At 39.2% G+C, this 19,738-nt stretch overlaps 1 protein-coding gene across 1 annotated transcript in view; it reads left to right on the forward strand.

The window, feature by feature from the left end:
- The window catches only part of MMS22L (MMS22 like, DNA repair protein), a 158,136-nt gene that overhangs the window by 65,083 nt on the left and 73,315 nt on the right, over positions 1–19,738 (forward strand). The window contains exon 14 of the mRNA XM_050949231.1: positions 156–665. Coding sequence (XP_050805188.1) covers positions 156–665 — 510 coding nt within the window. The remainder of the gene's footprint in view (positions 1–155; positions 666–19,738) is intronic.

Below are 19,738 nucleotides of genomic sequence, written 5' to 3' on the forward strand. Positions count from 1 at the left end.
GAAAAATTTAAAAATAGAGAAGAATTGCTTAAAGTAAGTGTGTGGAGCTAGAGTAAAGGTGTAAAATGGGACTAAAACAGCTCTTCAAGGAGATGGAAAGAAATATGCTTTAACGTACTTTAAACATTTTTGTATTTTTTTTTTTTAATATGTAGAATTTATTCCAAGTTCCATCAGAAAAGAATGCGAGAGCTGACAGAGGTGGGGCTGCAGAACTTCTTTAATCTTTTCCTTGTGTTAGCGGCTGTTGCAGAGACAGAGGACATTGCAAGTCGGGTGTTGGATCTCCTGGATTTTCTTAGCCCAACCTCCATCAGCACATCTCAGAGAGCTCTCATTTGGAGAGGCTACTTTGCCTTCCTTTTGATGTATATTGAGAAGAACATGGACATCAGCGTTCTAGCTGAGAAACTTTCACATGCTTTCTGTGAAAAGGCAAAGGAGTTTTTGGTAACTAAGAATGACCACACGCACAAACAAAATCTCTGGACACCACTCTCCACTTATATTGATGGTGTTCAAGAAGTGTTTGAGACCAGCTGCTACTTGAACCTTTCCCAGGAAAAGTTGTTGAACGATGGATTTAGTATGCTGCTGCCGGCTTGTCGAGGAACTGAACTCAACATGGTCCTAAACTTCCTGCAGGTTGTTGTGTCCAGGCTCAGGTAAGTTATTCAGATAAATCATGAACACAGACTGGTATCTTGCTTTGTGTTTGTCACTAAATTGTGGTTGGTGAACCAATAAGAGGTGAAGCCATTTTAGATTTGGTGTTGGTGAGTATTGAGGACCTCATAGAACAACTGGTTGTAGGGAACAACCTTGGTTCGAGTGATCATAAGCTAATTCAGTTTAAACTAAATGGAAGAATAATAAAAAATAGATCTGCAACTAGGGTTCTTGATTTCTAAAGGACTAACTTAAAAAAATTAAGGGAATTAGATACCTAGCACAGTCTTGAAACCAGTTATGTTTTGTGCTCCCACTGCTCCCCTTGGAAGGCTGTTCCAGAATTTCACTCCTCTGATAGTTAGAAACCTTCATCTGAATTTCAAGCCTAAATTTGTTGATGGCCCATTTATATCTATTTGTTCTTGTGTTGACGTTGGTGCTTAACTTAAATAATTCCTCTTCCTCCCTGGAATTTATCCCTCTGATGTATTTATAGAGAGCAAGCCTCTTTTGGTCACGTTTTCCACCTCCCCTCTACCAGGTGAGGATTGTTCTACACAGCCGGGGAGATTCTGGTTTTGTGGTTTTGTCCGTTTTGCTGTTTGATGGCTTTGGAAAGCTCCCAGTGCTCCCAGGAGGAATGGATTAGTAGGGATAACTGCAGGTTAGTCTAAAGAAGCCAAGCTCTTTGAATCTCCTCTAATAAAGTAGGTTTTCCATTCCTTGGATCATCCTAGTAGCCCTTCTCAGCACCTGTAACATCTTTCTTAAACATGGGAGACCAGAATTGCACAAAGTACTCCAGATGAGGTCTCACCAGAGTCTTGTATAATGGTACCAACATTTCCCAGTCTCTACTGAAAATACCTCTTCTGATGCATCCTAGGACTGCATTAGCCTTTTTCATAGCCGCATAGGGAATTAGTTAGAGCCAAAGAACTCAAGGATCTGAATGTGGAGGATGCTTGGAATTACTTTAAGTCAAAGTTGCAGAAACTATCTGAAGGTTGCATCCCAAGCCAGGGGAAAAAAATTGTAGGGAAGGGTTGCAGACCAACTTGCATGAGCAAGCATCTCAACCAGGTGATTGAGAGAAAGCAGAAGGCCTACAAGGAATGGAAGATGGGGTAGATCAGCAAGGAAAGCTACCTCTTGGAGGTGAGAAAGTATAAGGTTTAAGTGACAACTGCCAAAAGTCAAGCAGAGTTGGACCTTGCAAAGGGAATTTCTATAGTGAAAGGTTCTATAGTCAGATAAAAAGAAAACCAGGAAAGAAGTGGGACCACTAACCACTGAGGATAGGGTAGAGTTTAAAGAAAATCTGGGCATGGCCTAACTCCTGAACAAATACTTTGCCTCCATTTTTAATCAGGCTAATGAAGAGCTTAGTGGTAGTGGCAGGGTGGCTAATGAGAGTGACAATATGAAGATAAAAATGACCACATCTGAGGTGAAAGTCAAACTCAGACAGCTTATTGGATCTAAATTGGGGGTCCAAATAATCTCCATCCATTTAAGAATATTAAAGGAACTGGCACATTAAATTGCACGCTCAATAGCAAGGATTTTTAATGAATCTGTAAACTCTATAACTGGAGAATTGCTAATATAGTTCCTATTTTTAAGGAAAGAGAAAAAAGAGATCCAGGAAACTACAGGCATGTTAGTTTGACGTCAACTGTATGCAAGGTCTTGGAATAAATTTTGAAAGAGAAAGTAGTTAAGGACATAGAGGTGAGCAGTAATTAAGATAAAATACAGCATGGTTTTACAACAGGTAGATCGTGCCAGACAGCTTGATCTTCTTTGAGAAGTCAACTGAAATTTTTTTTTTTTTTTAGAGAAAGGAAACTCAGCAGGTCTAATCTACCTGGATTTCAGTAAGGCATTTGATACGGTTCCACATGGGAAATTATTAGTTAAATTGAAGAAGATGGGATTACTATGAGAATTGAAAGGTAGATTAGGAACTGGTTAAATGGGAGACTACAATGGGTCATACTGAGAGGTGAACTGTCAGGCTGGAGGGAGGTTACTAATGGAGTTCCTCAGGAATTGATCTTGGGACGAATCTTATTTAACGTTTTTATTACCAACATTGTCACAAAAAGTTGGGAGTATGCTAATAAAATTCGTGATGACACAAAGTTTGGTCATATTGCCAATATAGAGGAAGACCAGAATATCATACAAGATATCACTGCTCAGTGAGGAGGGGGAAACAGTAACAGGAGACTTGGAAATGGCAGAGATGCTTAATGACTTCTTTGTTTCGGTCTTCACTGAGAAGTCTGAAGGAATGTCTAATATAGTGAATGCTTACGGGAAGAGGGTAGGTTTAGAAGATAAAATAAAAAAAGAGCAAGTAAAAAATCACTTAGAAAAGTTAGATGCCTGCAAGTCACCAGGGCCTGATGAAATGCATCCTAGAATACTCAAGGAGTTAATAGAGGAGGTATCTGAGCCTCTAGCTATTATCTTTGGGAAATCATGGGAGACGGGGGAGATTCCAGAAGACTGGAAGGGGGCAAATATCGTGCCCATCTATAAAAAGGGAAATAAAAACAACCCAGGAAACTACAGACCAGTTAGTTTAACTTCTGTGCCAGGGAAGATAATGGAGCAGATAATTAAAGAAATCATCTGCAAACACTTGGAAGGTGGTAAGGTGATAGGGAATAGCCAGCATGGATTTGTAAAGAACAAATCGTGTCAAACTAATCTGATAGCGTTCTTTGATAGGATAACAAGCCTTGTGGATAAGGGAGAAGCGGTGGATGCGATATACCTAGACTTTAGTAAGGCAATTGATACGGTCTCGCATGATATTCTTATGGATAAACTAGGAAAGTACAATTTAGATGGGGCTACTATAAGGTGGGTGCATAACTGGCTGGATAACCGTACTCAGAGAGTAGTTATTAATGGCTTCCAATCCTGCTGGAAAGGTATAACAAGTGGGGTTCCGCAGGGGTCTGTTTTGGGACTGGCTCTGTCCAATATCTTCATCAACGATTTAGATGTTGGCATAGAAAGTACACTTATTAAGTTTGCGGACGATACCAAACTGGGAGGGATTGCAACTGCTTTGGAGGACAGGGTCAAAATTCAAAATTATCTGGACAAATTGGAGAAATGGTCTGAGGTAAACAGGATGAAGTTCAATAAAGATAAATGCAAAGTGCTCCACTTAGGAAGGAACAATCAGTTTCACACATACAGAATGGGAGGAGACTGTCTAGGAAGGAATATGGCAGAAAGAGATCTAGGGGTCATAGTGGACCACAAGCTTAATATGAGTCAACAGTGTGATACTGTTGCAAAAAAAGCAAACATGATTCTGGGATGCATTAACAGGTGTGTTGTAAACAAGACACGAGAAGTCATTCTTCCGCTTTACTCTGCGCTGGTTAGGCCTCAGCTGGAGTATTGTGTCCAGTTCTGGGCACCGCATTTCAAGAAAGATGTGGAGAAATTGGAGAGGGTCCAGAGAAGAGCAACAAGAATGATTAAAGGTCTTGAGAACATGACCTATGAAGGAAGGCTGAAGGAATTGGGTTTGTTTAGTTTGGAAAAGAGAAGACTGAGAGGGGACATGATAGCAGTTTTCAGGTATCTAAAAGGGTGTCATCAGGAGGAGGGAGAAAACTTGTTCACCTTAGCCTCCAATGATAGGACAAGAAGCAATGGGCTTAAACTGCAGCAAGGGAGATTTAGGTTGGACATTAGGAAAAAGTTCCTAACTGTCAGGATAGTTAAACACTGGAATAGATTGCCTAGGGAAGTTGTGGAATCTCCATCTCTGGAGATATTTAAGAGTAGGTTAGATAAATGACTATTAGGGATGGTCTAGAAAGTATTTGATCCTGCCATGAGGGCAGGGGACTGGACTCGATGACCTCTCGAGGTCCCTTCCAGTCCTAGAGTCTATGAGTCTATAAGATGATCTGGATGATCTTGTAAACTGGAGTAATAGGAAAGGTATGAAATTTAATATTGCAAAAGGCAAGGTCATGCATTTAGGGCCTAACAACAGAATTTTTTGCTATAAGCTGGGAACATACGAGTTGGAAGTGACAAAGGAAGTGAAAGGCTTGGGTATATTTGTTGATAACAGGATGACTGTGAGCCACCAATGTGATGCGGCTATGAAAAAGGCTAATGCAGTCCTAGGATGCATCAGGAGAGGTATTTTCAGTAGAGACTGGGAAATGTTGGTACCATTATACAAGACTCTGGTGAGACCTCATCTGGAATACTTTGTGCAATTCTGGTCTCCCATGTTTAAGAAAGATGTTACAGGTGCTGAGAAGGGCTACTAGGATGATCCAAGGAATGGAAAACCTACTTTATTAGAGGAGATTCAAAGAGCTTGGCTTCTTTAGACTAACCTGCAGTTATCCCTACTAATCCATTCCTCCTGGGAGCACTGGGAGCTTTCCAAAGCCATCAAACAGCAAAATGGACAAAACCACAAAACCAGAATCTCCCCGGCTGTGGAGAACAATCCTCACCTGGTAGAGGGGAGGTGGAAAACCTCCAAAAGAGGCTTGCTCTCTATAAATACATCAGAGGGATAAATTCTAGGGAGGAAGAGGAATTATTTAAGTTAAGCACCAACGTCAACACAAGAACAAATTTAGGCTTGAAATTCAGATGAAGGTTTCTAACTATCAGAGGAGTGAAATTCTGGAACAGCCTTCCAAGGGGAGCAGTGGGAGAACAAAACCTAACTGGTTTCAAGACTGCGCTAGGTAAGTTTATGGAAGGTATGGTATGATGAGTCTACCTACAGTGGCATGTAGCTGATCTGCAACTGCTAACAGCAAATATCTCAAATGGCTGGTGATGGGACACTAGTTAGGGAGGGCTCCTGACTTAATACAGAAAATTCTTTGCCACGTATTTGGATGATGGGTCTTGCCCACATGCTCAGGGTCTAACTGATCACCATATTTGGGGTTGGGAAGGAATTTTCCCCCGAGTCAGATTGGCAGAGACCCCTGGGCAGTTTTTGCCTTCCTTTACAGCATGGGGCATGGGTCACTTGATGGTTTAAATTAGTGTTAATGGTGGATTCTCTGGAACTTGAAGGTTTTAAATCATGATTTGAGGACTTCAGTAACTGAGCCAGAGGTTATGGGTCTATTACAAAACTGGATGGGTGAGGTTCTGTGCCTGCAATGTACAGAAGGTTAGACTAGATGATCATGATGGTCCCTGCTGGCATTAAAAGTCTGTGAGTCTATAATGTATTAACTTCTCTATAAAACAGTAAAAAACTGAAGAGGTGACTCTGCAAGATTGTGAATTACATATTAAATTCTGAATTTCAATCCACAAATCTCTGTTTAGAAAATCTTTCTCTGCTGTTTCAGTCCTGAGGTTTGAGATCCCAGATATTTTTCTTTGCTCTGACTTGATGCCACTGTAGGCCAAATTATTTATTTTCCATTTTCTTGGACAGCATTGTGAGTAAAACCGAAGTTCTCTGGGTTTTGACCCCTTTTAAAATTATAATCTCTATTCAATTAGTAATATTTAATTATATATTGCACACTGTGCTCTAATTTTCCGGTCATGTTTTTTCACCTATGCGTTCATGCAACAATTCACCAGATAAGTACCTAGTTAGGAATAAAACACACAAAATGGAGTCAAGAAGTGTGTGATGGAAAGAAGGAAATCCTATTTTATCACTAAATAATCAATTTTGCTTTGATTTATTGGTGTAGTTTCCAACATTGAAATTGCCCTTCCTGCAATAAACATTTCTGTCTACTAATTTATTTTGGAGGTAGTCCTGCAGTTTAAAGCCAAAACTGCTTTAGGAGGCCTGAAAAAACATTTCCCCCATAATTCCACTGCAAGCCGTAATAAGACAGTTATTGATCTGCCACTACATGAGACCTTTGAGGTTGAGATTTGTGGAGGAGGGGCAGTGAGAAATGCACATTATGAATAGTGAGAAAAAATTGACCTGCATGTAAGATCTCTGTTTAGCTGGGGTACTTTGTTACTGTCTAGATAGTTTGCCTGCAGCTGTCAATAGCTTATAAATCCAAAGTCAACTGCCTTTCAGGCAGCCTTTGGAAAAAGATAAAGTGCAGTTGATTTATTAGAAAGGTTTTCTCATTTCTGTTCAACTGAGCTTATATATTGGAATACATTAGAGACTTCAAAAATATTGTGTATATTAACGAAAAGAGAAAACTACCCTCTGTGAGGAAGATGAACCTCTTACTCCTGCTTTGCCTTGGCCAATCTGGCAATGGAGAAAATCCTTTCCAGTTGCTGAGAAAGGAGTGGCTAGTGCAGTGCCACCAGCGGATCCTGACCAAACCTGGTCTTTCACCAGGCCATTTCCAAGGCTGTGAGGATGGGTGCTGCTCCAGTTGGTCTGGATATGAGAGAGGCTTTTCCTACACGGCTTACCCCCCTACCTATTCTCTCCACCCTTCTAGTCAGGTCACTTGGGGAGTTGCGTCCTCTACTTCTTAAAGAGGTATACCCTTTCCCCTGGCAATCCGGACAACTGCCTCCCTGCTTAAGATGTGGAATGGTCATTCTTCAGGCAATCTCATGGAAATCATTGGAGTACTTGAGGAATAAGGTACTTCACCACATAAGAAAGGGTATCAGTGTCTTGCCCCCAGTCCTCCTGTGCTTCAGTTTCTCCATATATAAAATGAGGTTGATGATACCTACTTAGCTACTTCACAGGGATGTTGCTTCGTTAATGTTTGTAAATCATTTTGATATCCTCAGGTGGAAGGTGCAAGAGAAATGTAAAATATTGATGGAGCTTCTCTCCTATACTAATAGGTGCCCTAAAAATAAATAAGGTAGATTAGCATCCTTCCATTCATGGAAGGAAAATAACATTAAAAACTAAATGGTAATTACTTAGTCCAGTCTGAATACTCTACCACTATATTTCTTTGTATCTCTGTATGCCAAGCAGAGGTTAACCAGATTGATGATACTCATTCTTAGCTGCATCTCTGACTTTGAAAAGAATGAAATGACTCACTGTAGCAATCGCTCCTGTTTTAAAATCCAGGTGGGAATAAGATAGCAGACCTTGCATAAATGTAATTTTTCTGTACACTGTACTGTGTCATAGTTTTATAACTGTATGACAGAGAATTTACAGGTAGGAAGGAAGTGAGATCACTGATTAAAGAGAGAAGCGGCTCCCTCTAGGCTGTTAGGAAATAATAACTTCATATGCCACTTTCTGCTAACCCAAGATGATGGCTCACAGGAGCATTCTTTATTGCTGATTAAGTAGCATTATGAAAATAGTGACTTGGTTATGTTAAGCAAATGCCTCACTATTTAAAGCTTAGAATGTCAAATAGTTTTAGCAAATCCCCTTCAACTTACCTCATTGCATTTTTGGAATCACATTTCTGGTTTCCCAATTACTTTTACTTGTAAAACTGTAAAACTGACAATCTTTCATTTGCAGAGTGGGGTGTAGCCCAAAGCTGTGCTTTAATTATGGCCATTCATGCTGCTGTGGTTGAGGGTCTGTCAGCATTTCCATTATAAACCTTTATTTTTAAGGGTTTGTATGAGCTATGAAAATTTGCTCTAGGCTAAACCTTGTATACAAGGTCCTGTAAGAGTGCTCATTTTCTTTTTTTCTTAAATAGGAGTGGGAAAGCAAATACCCCTTTTTTGCACTACTGCCTCTTTAATCTTTTTTTTTTTTAATTGAAGCTTTGCAGGCTTTTCCATATTGTGCTGTCCACTAGAAAAGTAATAGGAGCACTAGAGTTTTCTATCTGTGGAAGATAGTATTAAAGTGGCAGGCTCTTCCACATAATTCAATATTTCTTCTATCTTTTTTTTGCATTTAAGAGTATTAAATATGAGCAGTGTGTGTGGAGGGGAATGGCTGTTTTTGTTAATAATTAATTTTTGATCAGAGGTGATTAGGATGCTGTAGGCAGAACACTTGTTAGTTCAGCACCTAGCACAAAGGGGTCCTGGTCCATGAGTGCATCTCACAGAACAAGAACTTGGTATTGTTTGTGGGATGTGGGGTGGGATTGTGAGGCTGTAATTAATATAGGTTTAAAAAAAAGTAGAGTACGTTAAATTAAAAATGTACTGATGAAGCCTTCTTGTATGTATTTGGGATATTCCATACCTAACGCAAATATTAGAGAGACAAGGTGGGTGAGGTAATATCTTCTGTTGGACCAGCGTCTGTTGGTGAAAGAGACATGCTTTTAAGATGCACAGAGCTCTTCTTCAGGTCACAAACATTAACCTTTTCCCTTTTTTTCCCTACAACACTGTCAACCAGTTTAGACCCTGCAAAAATATCCTTTTAAAAAAAAAAAAAAAAAAAAAAAAAAAAAGTAAATCCCATGCAGCATGCATGTTTATATTCATAATGGTGCCCACCAACTCAACACATCCAAGTGCCCTGCATCATTAAAAAAACAAAACAAAACAAAAAAAAGCCACGAGGAAATAGTCTTTAAAACAGGATCTGACAGAACTTCATTCCCTGTTGTTAAAATAAAGAACAGAGTGAGTTAGAGGCCTAAAACTTACTGAACTTGTGCTCTGGTGTCCACGCACAAGGAACACGTTCTGGTGACAGAAGCCCTCCACTGACATATGTAGTAGAAGAATTTTAAATAATTTAAAATTTCTTTATTTGATAAAATTTTATCTCCTTGGTTAAAATGCATGACTTCAGGGTGAGCATTGTATTCTCATATATCTCATCTTTGTGTTTTACTTTGTGCCTCATGTAACAACTGAGATGTGTGTTTATGATACAACAGTGCTTGTCCTATTGTAATACAAATGCTGAATTCTAATACTCTTTGCTTAGAATAAGAGACTGTTGCTACTAATTCCCAAAGTAGCCTTGAGAATAATCACCAACCAAATAAAATAATATGTAATCCACGTGATTCTTTATAATTTTACATGATTTGAAAATGTGTATGCCAATTTCTAGTGCTCTGGTAGGGTGGCAGGAATCAGAAATGTTACAGAAAATCTCAGGTCTTGGCTACACTTGAGAGTTACAGAGCTGTTGGTGGCTTTATAGCGCTGTAACTCACTCCCCGTCCACACTGGCAAAGCACATACAGCGCTGTATCTCCATGGTTACAATGCTGCTTGTACTCCACCTCCCCGAGAGGAATAAAGAGTATTGCGCTGGTGCTGCACTGGGGCGCCAATGTAAACAGAGAATAATCTTCGTACGCAGCGACTGACCTTCGGAAGTTTCCCACAATCCTTTTAAGTGGGATCAGAACTTGCAAGGCAGGGAGCTGACACAGTATTGGCCCAAAAATCCACTCTCTCTCCCCCCCCCCACGCTCCCTGTCACAATCCACCCCCCCCTTTTGAAAAGCATGTTGCAGCCACTTGAACGCTGGGATAGCTGCCCATAATGCACCGCTCCCAATGCTGCTGCAGATGCTGCAAATGTGGCCACAACAGTGCACTGTCAGTGTGGACAGACTGCAGCACTTTCCCTACTCAGCTGTACGAAGACAGGTTTAACTCCCAGCGCTGTACAGCTGCAAGTGTAGCCATACCCTCAGTGCACAAATTTCATAGGCTAGTCTAGTATGGCACTATAAGCTCTTGCACATACATGTACAGTTGTCCCTTTCCCACAACTATTGGGTGTGACTGGTAGATGCCTTGTCAATATCCTAGATACCATATAACCTGTGTAAACTTGAATCACAATTTCTACTGACATCTCACAAGACGGGTTTTCGTTTGCATGGCTTTGGACTGGAGGGCAGCCAGTATTCCCATTGGCAACACCACTTCCTGGGCTAGTGCCACCTGTTTTTCAGGCAGCACTGGGCCCTTATAGGATGAAGGATTGAGACTTGCACCACCACAGCCATCCCCTGCTCAGCAGACTTTTCTGTTGTGGGACCGGTGACCTGGTTTATAACAAAAAGCTAGCTTAAACTGGGATGAATCTTGGCCTGTATATTATTAAGATAATAATGACATTCTAAAAATAGAATGTCATCATGGCATCTTGACAATGCACAAGATTAGAAATTTTGTCTCCCATTTTATGTCACACTATATATTTATCCCATTTTCACCATCCTCCTTTGTTCTGTCCATTCTCTTTTTGTCTCTGTCCTTGTGTGTGTGTTCTCTCCCACACCCTCCTTCTCTCCCCTGCTTCTCTTCCTAATAGCTCTGATACACCTCACCTTTCCCACACTCATTAGGAGGTTGCATTATGCTGAGAGTGCCTGCTACCACACAAAGCAGTACTAAAATATGGAACCAGAGAAGTGCAGGATGGAGGAACTGCTGCCTGAGTCTGCAGCCCTGTACAGATGAAATGCTTATGCAGCCACCTTCATTGTGTGCCACAACAGGAGCAGGAAGGGGAGGTGGGTGGCTTTCAAGGAGTGACCTGCTGTTTTGCTAGCCATGAGTCATCACTTTTGCTCCCTTTGAGTTTGTGTATGGGTTGATCTGAGTCCTGTGGCTTAACCTACCCACACTGAACACTCTTCCTGGGTCCCCCTGCGCTAGTAGGGAAAACTCTGAGGTAGAGGATAACAAAACAAACTGGTGTGATCCAACATAATATGGAAAAATGGTGGAGAGATTTACACTGTAATGCACTGTTTTCTGGTTTTGGGATATCAGTATTTTTTGGAGGTTTAAGCCAAATTCTGACTTTTTTTTTTTTTTAAAGGTGCATGTGGGAGAAAGTGGTGCATACAGATCAAGTAATTGTGTGCACACATTTCTGCATGCATGCAAAAAAGCAGGTCTCAGGTATGAGCCTTTGTTACCTCCTTCAGAATGTAAGCCCTAAAAGTTATTTCAACTGTGATTTTTGTTTTTTAATTAAACAGCCATCAAAACATTATTCAAAACAGGAGACACTGCAGCAGTGAAGGAAACTCTTAATGAAGGATGTATACAAAATATCTGTTTTTCTCTATCTAATTTAAGCAACTATGGGTGGTTGGTTCGCTGTGATCAATGGTTCATTGTGGGCTTTGCTGAGACCACCCAGATCTCTTTTTAAAGCTTTAGGTAAAATTGAGCAGTATTAATACAGAAGTTACTGGTCAGTGTGCTAATTCACAGTGATGCACAGTTCTGTACGCCCTGAAACAGTGCTCAAGTTATGTAATGTATTAAGGACCGATAAGGCTTTAGCTGCGTGCTTTTCTGTCTTAATCTGTTTACTGCTGTATGAGTACCAGTCAGGTACAGATGTCTGTCTCTTTAATTAAAGTTGCCTTACTAGTTGGACTATAGCCAAAATAACAAATCTGTGCAATCAGTTATATTGTAGTGTACCATAGCCCTTGAGGTTGAATGAGAAATTCACAATGGGAATGGGTAATCCAGCATGTTTTTGCTATGGAATTATATACTCATTTGTGAGGTTTTTGTGTTGTGCTTTGCTATCCAAATGCCCTGTCGGAAGCATTCTGAGCCAATGGGGGAACGTCTCTCCCTTCTCCCTGTAATCATATAAGTCAGCAGATAGGTTCTTGAGGAGAATAGAAAAGTATTCCCTCCCCCAGAGTTTTTTTGGTGGTAGTCTTGGTAAAATATATTTTTCTAATGCTGAACTTTCGAAAATTGTAGTGAGAAAAGACCCTCGCCAGTTTTAGAATGAGATTGGGCTTCACCCTAGCACACTGTCTCTCAGGAATACCATTAGAACTTTTGATTGTGGTGTTCTAATAGCCAGGGAGAAAGAGCTAACCTTGTGATTAAAGACAGGATTGGAATGCAGGTGATGTGGGGTCAGCGTCCAGCTCTGCCAAACTTCCTGAGTGACCTTGAAGAAATAATTTTAATATCTCTCTGTGTCTCCGTTACCTATGTGGAAAATGGAAATAGCAATCCTTCCTTTGTCTGTCATGCTTTTTAGAGTATAAACTCTTCCGGGCAAGGGCTGCCCTTTACTGTGTGTTTGTACAGTGCATGTAGCACAACGAGGCCATGATATCAGATGTGCTACTGCAATACATAACAATAACCAACTGGTGTATGACGGCAGGTGTGTAGTTTGTAGGCACAAATGATGATGAAGCAACACAGCAGAACTGAGGGTATAAAAGGTTATGTTCTCATTCTTTTATTAACTTTGCCAGTGGCTTAAAAAAATACAACAAAACCTAGTGTTTCTGCAGTTAACTGATTGTATTCATTCAAATCTAAGTTATTTTTTATTAACTTACAAGAAAGAAAGTTCAGTGACTAAATGCCTCAGAGCACTGGAATTGAACAAGTTGATATTTTAGAAATCAGAGGATGTCTAAAAGGTGTGTTGTTTCTAAATACTTTCTAATAAATGTTTAGCAGATTGCTCTGGAAACACTCCGTGTAGATAAGTTAGCCATGGCTACTTTCAATGTCAGTATGCTACTTCAAGGCGTGGATCTGGTTATTAAAAATGAATTTCATTTCTCACTCTTTTTGCTTTGCCTGGGCTTGAAGTTTTTTAGGTGTTGTATGTGAGTTATTTTGAGTGAAACATTTCGATTCCAAAATAAAATTGCATACTTAGGTCTGCCCTCTTGTGTTGCGCTCCTCAAAGATAACTCTGGCGCAAGTTGAAGTTTTGATTGAATGTCTTTAGCTCTCAGAGTAATTATACACATGAATGAAATAAGGTACAGAATATAATATCGCTTAAGAGATTCATATAGTGCATTGCAGCTATATACCCACTGTTTGGTATATGGAAAATTCTTGTTTTTAACTCTTGTTTTATCTAGCTTTACTTTAGGATCTCATAAGTATTTATTTCCAATATTTAGCATCCATCTTCTGAATGAGTAGATGAAGATCATGAGAGAGCTGCTGCTTAAAATCCAGTTCATATTAGCTAGTTTTTAGTGCAGTAATGGAAGAGCATCTTCCCTGGAATTATTTTTAAAATAAACTGAAAAGACTGCTGGAGTCAGAGAATCTGTTAGTTGCTTTTTTCCTAGCTGCTGATTGTTGATAGCCAAGTAATGCCAATGATGGTAAATATTTGAAGTGAAGGAAAATCAGACGTGCTATCTAACATTAATTATAGAATCATGGATTATTAGGGTTGGAAGGGACCTCAGGAGGTCATCTAGTCCAACCTCCTGCTCAAAGCAGGATCAATCCCCAAATCCCTAAATGGCCCCCTTAACTCGACCCTTGAGCAGGCCAATGCTCAAACCACTGAGCTTCCTCCCCCACCCCCTGCCCCCGATGGAAAACATGCTTTTCTTTACCAAGTGCTACAAATTCAAAAAGCCTTCCATCTGATCCATTCACTTTAGTAAAAATTAATTCACAGAAGCTTGTGTGTAGCCTACATGTCAGCAATACAAGATTTACTGTTGTGAAAGAATAAAATCCACCAAATACATTTGCTAAAAAAACACTCAAAACGTGCAAAATCATTTTCAGGTGCCCTGAGCATCTGTTGCTTAGAACCCAATAGTTGTTGAGAAAACTATGTACTCCCTGAAGAACATCAACGCAGATTTATTTTCTGGTTGAAGCATTTCGCTTTTGAACCTGTATTTTCCCCAAATGAAATTTTCTTTCTCTTCTTCCTCTTTCATTCTTTGCAGGTGGCATGGAAAAAAGCTTTTTTTTTTTTAAAAGATTCTTTTTTGTTGGGGTTGTTAAAGAACTATTTTTGCTAATAAAAATATTAAATGCAAGTAGCATTTAAATCTCTTAATTTTGATTGTTTCTTCTTTACCTTACGAGATATATATTTCTTCTCTCTTTAGGATATCTGTTGTCAGATTTAAGGCTTATTTAAAATAAAAAGAAAGCTGAAGCAATTTTCTTTATTCCATTTCAGTCTCCTAAGGCCTATTTCCCCCTGGTGAGCTCATAGCAACAGGAGGGTTTAAGGGAATTCAGCTTTCTGCAAATTAATGTCTCACATCATGAAAATTCAGGACTTTTTTTTTTTTTTTTTTTTTATATCTTGAAAAGTAATACAGTGAGTGCGAGTATTATTTCTTGCCAGCGGGTGGAAGATGAATGATTTTGTCACAGTTTTACTGCTTGATGAGCAGTGTCCTGAGGGTCAGGCTTAAGTCTGTGTCACTATGCTGCTCATTACTCTTGAGCTAAATAAGGGCTGATTGGATCTAAATTGCCTAGCACATGGGCCACAGATGAGCTCAGTGAGTAGGTGATGACCTGCTATTCAGGCTGGGAGTAACCCTGGTGTGCAAATGCTGCATTAGAACACCGTGGGAGAATGAGAGGCTACCGACCGCCGCCAGCAAAAGAAATCGAAATGTAAAAACTCTTTGATGCTGCAATGTTAGAATTTGAAATGTAGGAAGTGACAGGTTGATGGTACTTATCAGCTTTGGCTGGATTAGAGAACAGTGTCATCTTGCTTATATAATGACAGAAGAATGAAGCTAGCTCGTAACTACTCTGCAGTGCAGAGCCACTGCTGCCAGAATCAATGCTGCCTCTTACTGGTAGTTTTGATAGAGGGTTAGAAGAAGAGTTGAAAAGCCATGAAGATATTCCCAACTTTTTAACACCCCAAAATAGGAAGGGAGTATGTATACTGATGTGGATTTGTGTATTCATGTTTATGCTCTACACATGTATGTAACAAAGATTTGATAGATAAAATAGTGAACACTTATTTTTGGACAGCAGCTCTCAAGTTCTGTACCTTGAGAATACACACATCTACAGTATTGAGCTTTACCCTTCACTTGCTATAAAATGCTTCCCTCGTATTCTTTTCTGCACGCCCCCACCCCCTCCAAAAAAAAATCTCTTTGGAAGGATATCATCTCTGGAGAGAAATACTAATTTGTATCTGCATATTTAAAGAAAATGTGATCTTTTAAAGAGAAAAATCTGCACAAATACAAAAGAGCAAGTGAACTTGCTTGTCTGTAATGGAGGAAAAGTGACTAGCAGGCAAACAACCCACAAATAGAGCTGAGTGAAACAAGGGTTTTAACCTCACACAATTGTGAATGATTGTCAATGGTTCAATAAGGATTTTTTTTTTCTTGCATTGTTTTTTTGGAGATTAGTAGAGGCTGCAAACTTGTCCTCCCATTTCCTTCATTTTCTGCCAATCTGTACCAGCATCAGTTCCCTAAAACCCTGTACTACTGACACTGACCTCCCTCACCTCTAACTCCTATGACAAAAGCTGCCTTACTCAGAAAAGTAATTTGGTTGGATCATGAAACCTGTGAACTAGGTGATATGAAGCAGAAATCTGAATGAAATCTCTCTCTTCATTGCTACCTGTGGATATACCTTCTGGCTTTCCTCCCTTGGGATGCTGCTGCTTGCATTGAAATATCCTCTGAAGAGTTCTGAGACATTAAGCAGCTTGCAGCATTGGTCTATTAATTTCTGTTCACCTTAAAAAAAAAATACTAATCAGAAAAACAAAAAATAGTGCCAGAAGCCTAGCATGCATGAGAAAACGTACAACAAACCAGTGTGAGTCCATATGTTTGAGAAGGAAAATTGTGATAAGGAACCATTTAACTTGGATCTTCTGAGCGATGTGAAAACTAGGGCTATCAAGCGATTAAAAAAATTAATCACGATTAATCGTGCTGTTAAACAACAATAGAATACCATTTATTTTAAATATTTGTGGATGTTTACTACATTTTCAAATATAGTAATTTAAATTATAACACAAAATATAAAGTGTACAGTGTTCACTATTTATTTTTTATTACAAATATTTTCACTGTAAAAAACAAAAACAATTTCAATTCACCTCATACTAGTACTGTAGTGCAGTCTCTTTATCATGAAAGTTGAACTTACACAGGTAGAATTATGTTAAAAAAAACTGCATTCAAAAATAAAACTGTAAAACTTTAGAGCTTACAAGTCCACTCAGTCCTACTTCTTGGTTACAATTTGCAGGAGATAATGCTGCCTGCTTCTTGTTTACAATGTCACCTGAAAGTGAGAACAGGTGTTCACATGACACTGTTGTAGCTGGTGTTGTAGGAAGATATTTACGTGCCAGATGCGCTAAAGATTCATATGTCCCTTTATGCTTCAACCACCATTCCAGAGGACTTGCATCCATGCTGATGGATAGCGATCCAAAGCATTGCCGACTGATGCATGTTCATTTTTATCATCTGAGTCAGATGCCACCAGCAGAAGATTGATTTTGTTTTTTGGTGGTTTGGGTTCTGTAGTTTCCGCATCAGAATGTTACTCTTTTAAGACTTTTTTTTGAAGCATGCTCACACCTTGTCTCTCTCAGATTTTGGACAGCACTCCAGATTCTTAAACCTTGGGTTGAGTGCTGTAGCTATTTTTAGAAATCTTGCATCGGTACCTTCTTTGCATTTTGTCAAATCTGCTGTGAAAGTGTTCTTAAAACGAACATGTGCTGGGTCATCATCTGAGATTGCATAACATGAAATATATGCAGAGCAGGGGTAAAACAGAGCAGGAGACATGCAGTTCTCCCCACCTCGCCAAGGAGTACAGTCACAAATTTAATTGACGCATTATTTTTTTAATGAGCATCTTCAGTATGGAAGCATGTCCTCTGGAATGGTTGTCAAAGAATGAAGGGTCATACCAACGTTCAGCATATCTGGTATGTAAATACCTTTCATCGCCAGCTACAGAACTGCTGTGCAAACGCCTGTTCTCACTTTCTGGTGACATTGTAAATAAGAAGCAGGCAGTAGTATCTCCCATCAATGTAAACAAACTTGTTTCTCTTAGTGATTGGCAGAATAAGAAGTAGGACTGAGTGGACTTGTAGGCTCTAAAGTTTTACACTGTGTTGTTTTTGAGTGCAGTTATGTAACCAAAAAAAATCTGCATTTGTAAGTTATACTTTCACGATAAAGAGATTGCAGGTGAATTGAAAAATGTTTATCATTTTTACAGTGCATGTACTGTATTTGTAATAAAAATAATAATATAAAGTGAGCACTGTGCACTTTGTATTCTGTGTTGTAATTGAAATCAATATTGAATATTATAGAAAAACATTCAAAAATATTTAATAAATTTCAATTGGTACTCCATTGTTATAAGTGCAATTAATCATGATTAATTTTTGAGTTAATCGCGTGAATTAACTGTGCTTAATTGACAGCCCTAGTGAAAACATATTCTTAAAATTCTAAAAAAGAAGACAAGACTGCTCTTTATTTATGTTAAGTATTTTACTTTAAGAACATAAGAATGGCCATACTGAGATAGACCAAAGATCCATCTAGTCCAGTATCCTGTCTTCTGACAGTGGCCAATGCCAGGTGCCCCAAAGTGAATGAACAGAACAGGTAATCATCAGGTGATCCATCTGAAGCTAGGGGCACCATCCCTGTCCATCCTGGCTAATAGGCTCCGTGAACTTATCTAGGTGTTTTTTTTAATCCTTTTATAGCCTTGGCCTTCACAACATCCTCTGACAAAGAGTTCCACTGGTTGACTGTGCATTGTGTGAAAAAATACTTCCTTTTGTTTCTTTTAAATCTGCTGCCTATTACTTTCATTGGTGCCCCTTAGTTGTTGTGTTATGAGAAGGAGGAAATAACACTTCCTTATTTACTTTCTCCATACTAGTCATGATTGTATAGACCTCAATCATATCCCCCCTTAGTCGTCTCTTTTCCAAGCTGAAAAGTCCCAGTCTTATTAATCTCTCCTTATATAGCAGCCGTTCCATACCTCTAATCATTTTTGTTGCTCTTTTGTGAACTTTTTCCAATTTCAGTATATCTCTTTTGAGATGGAGCGACCACATCTGCACACAGTATTCCAGATGTGGGCATACCATGGATTTATATAGAGGCAATACGATATTTTCTGTCTTATTGTTGATCCCTTTCTTAATGATTCCCAAAATTCTGTTAGCTTTTTTTCAGTGGATGTTTTCAGAGAACTATTCACAGTGACTCCCAAGATTTCTTTCTTGAGTGGTAACAGATAATTTAGATCCCATCATTTTGTATGTATAGTTGGGATTATGTTTTCCAGTGTACATTACTTTGCATTTATCAACACTGAATTTCATCCGCCATTTTGTTGCCAAGTCACCCAGTTATGAGGACGCTTTTGTAGCTCTTCGGAGTCTGCCTGGGACTTGACTATCTTGAGTAGTTTTGTATCATCTGAAAATTTTGCCACCTCACTGTTGACCCCTTCTTCCAGATCATTTATGAATATGTTGAATAGGAATGGGCACAATATAGAACCCTGGGGAACATCACTATTTACCTCTCTCCATTCTGAAAACTGACCATTTATTCTTATCCTTTTGTTTCCTATCTTTTAACCTGTTACCAATCCATAAGAGCCATATAGAACCCTGGGGGACATCACTAATTACCTCTCTCCATTCTGAAAACTGATCATTTATTCTTATCCTTTTGTTTCCTATCTTTTAACCAGTTACCAATCCATAAGAGCCTTTGGTGAGGGACCTTGTCAAAGGCTTTCTGAAAATCTAAGAAAACTATATCCTCTGGATCCCCCTTTTCTACATGCTTGTTGACCTCCTCAAAGAATTCTAGTAGATTGGTGAGGTATGATTTCCCCTTTATAAAAACTATGTTGACTCTTCCACAACAAATTGTGTTCATCCATGTGTCTGACAGTTTTGTTCTTTACTATAGTTTCAACCAGTTTTCTCGGTGCTGAAGTCAGGCTTACCAGCCTGTAATTGACAGGATCACCTCTGGAGCTCTTCTTAAAAATTGGCATCACATTAGCTATCCTCCAGACATTTGGTACATCCTCCAGACATTTGGTATTATTATTTAAATAATAGATTACAGACTACAGTTTGTAGTTCTGCAATTTCACATTTGAGTTCCTTCAGAACTCTTAGGTAAATACCAGCTGGTCCTGGTGACTTTTTACTGTTTAGTTTATCAGTTTGTTCCCAAACCTCCTCTAATGACATCTCAATCTGGGACAATTGCTCAGATTTGTCACCTAAAAAGAATGGCTTAGGTTTGAAAATCTTCCTCACATCCTCAGCCATAAAGACCAATGCAAATAATTTATTTAGTTTCTCTGCAATGGC

Source organism: Gopherus flavomarginatus, chromosome 4 (genome assembly GCF_025201925.1).
Source record: "Gopherus flavomarginatus isolate rGopFla2 chromosome 4, rGopFla2.mat.asm, whole genome shotgun sequence".
NCBI classification, from domain to species: domain Eukaryota; kingdom Metazoa; phylum Chordata; order Testudines; family Testudinidae; genus Gopherus; species Gopherus flavomarginatus.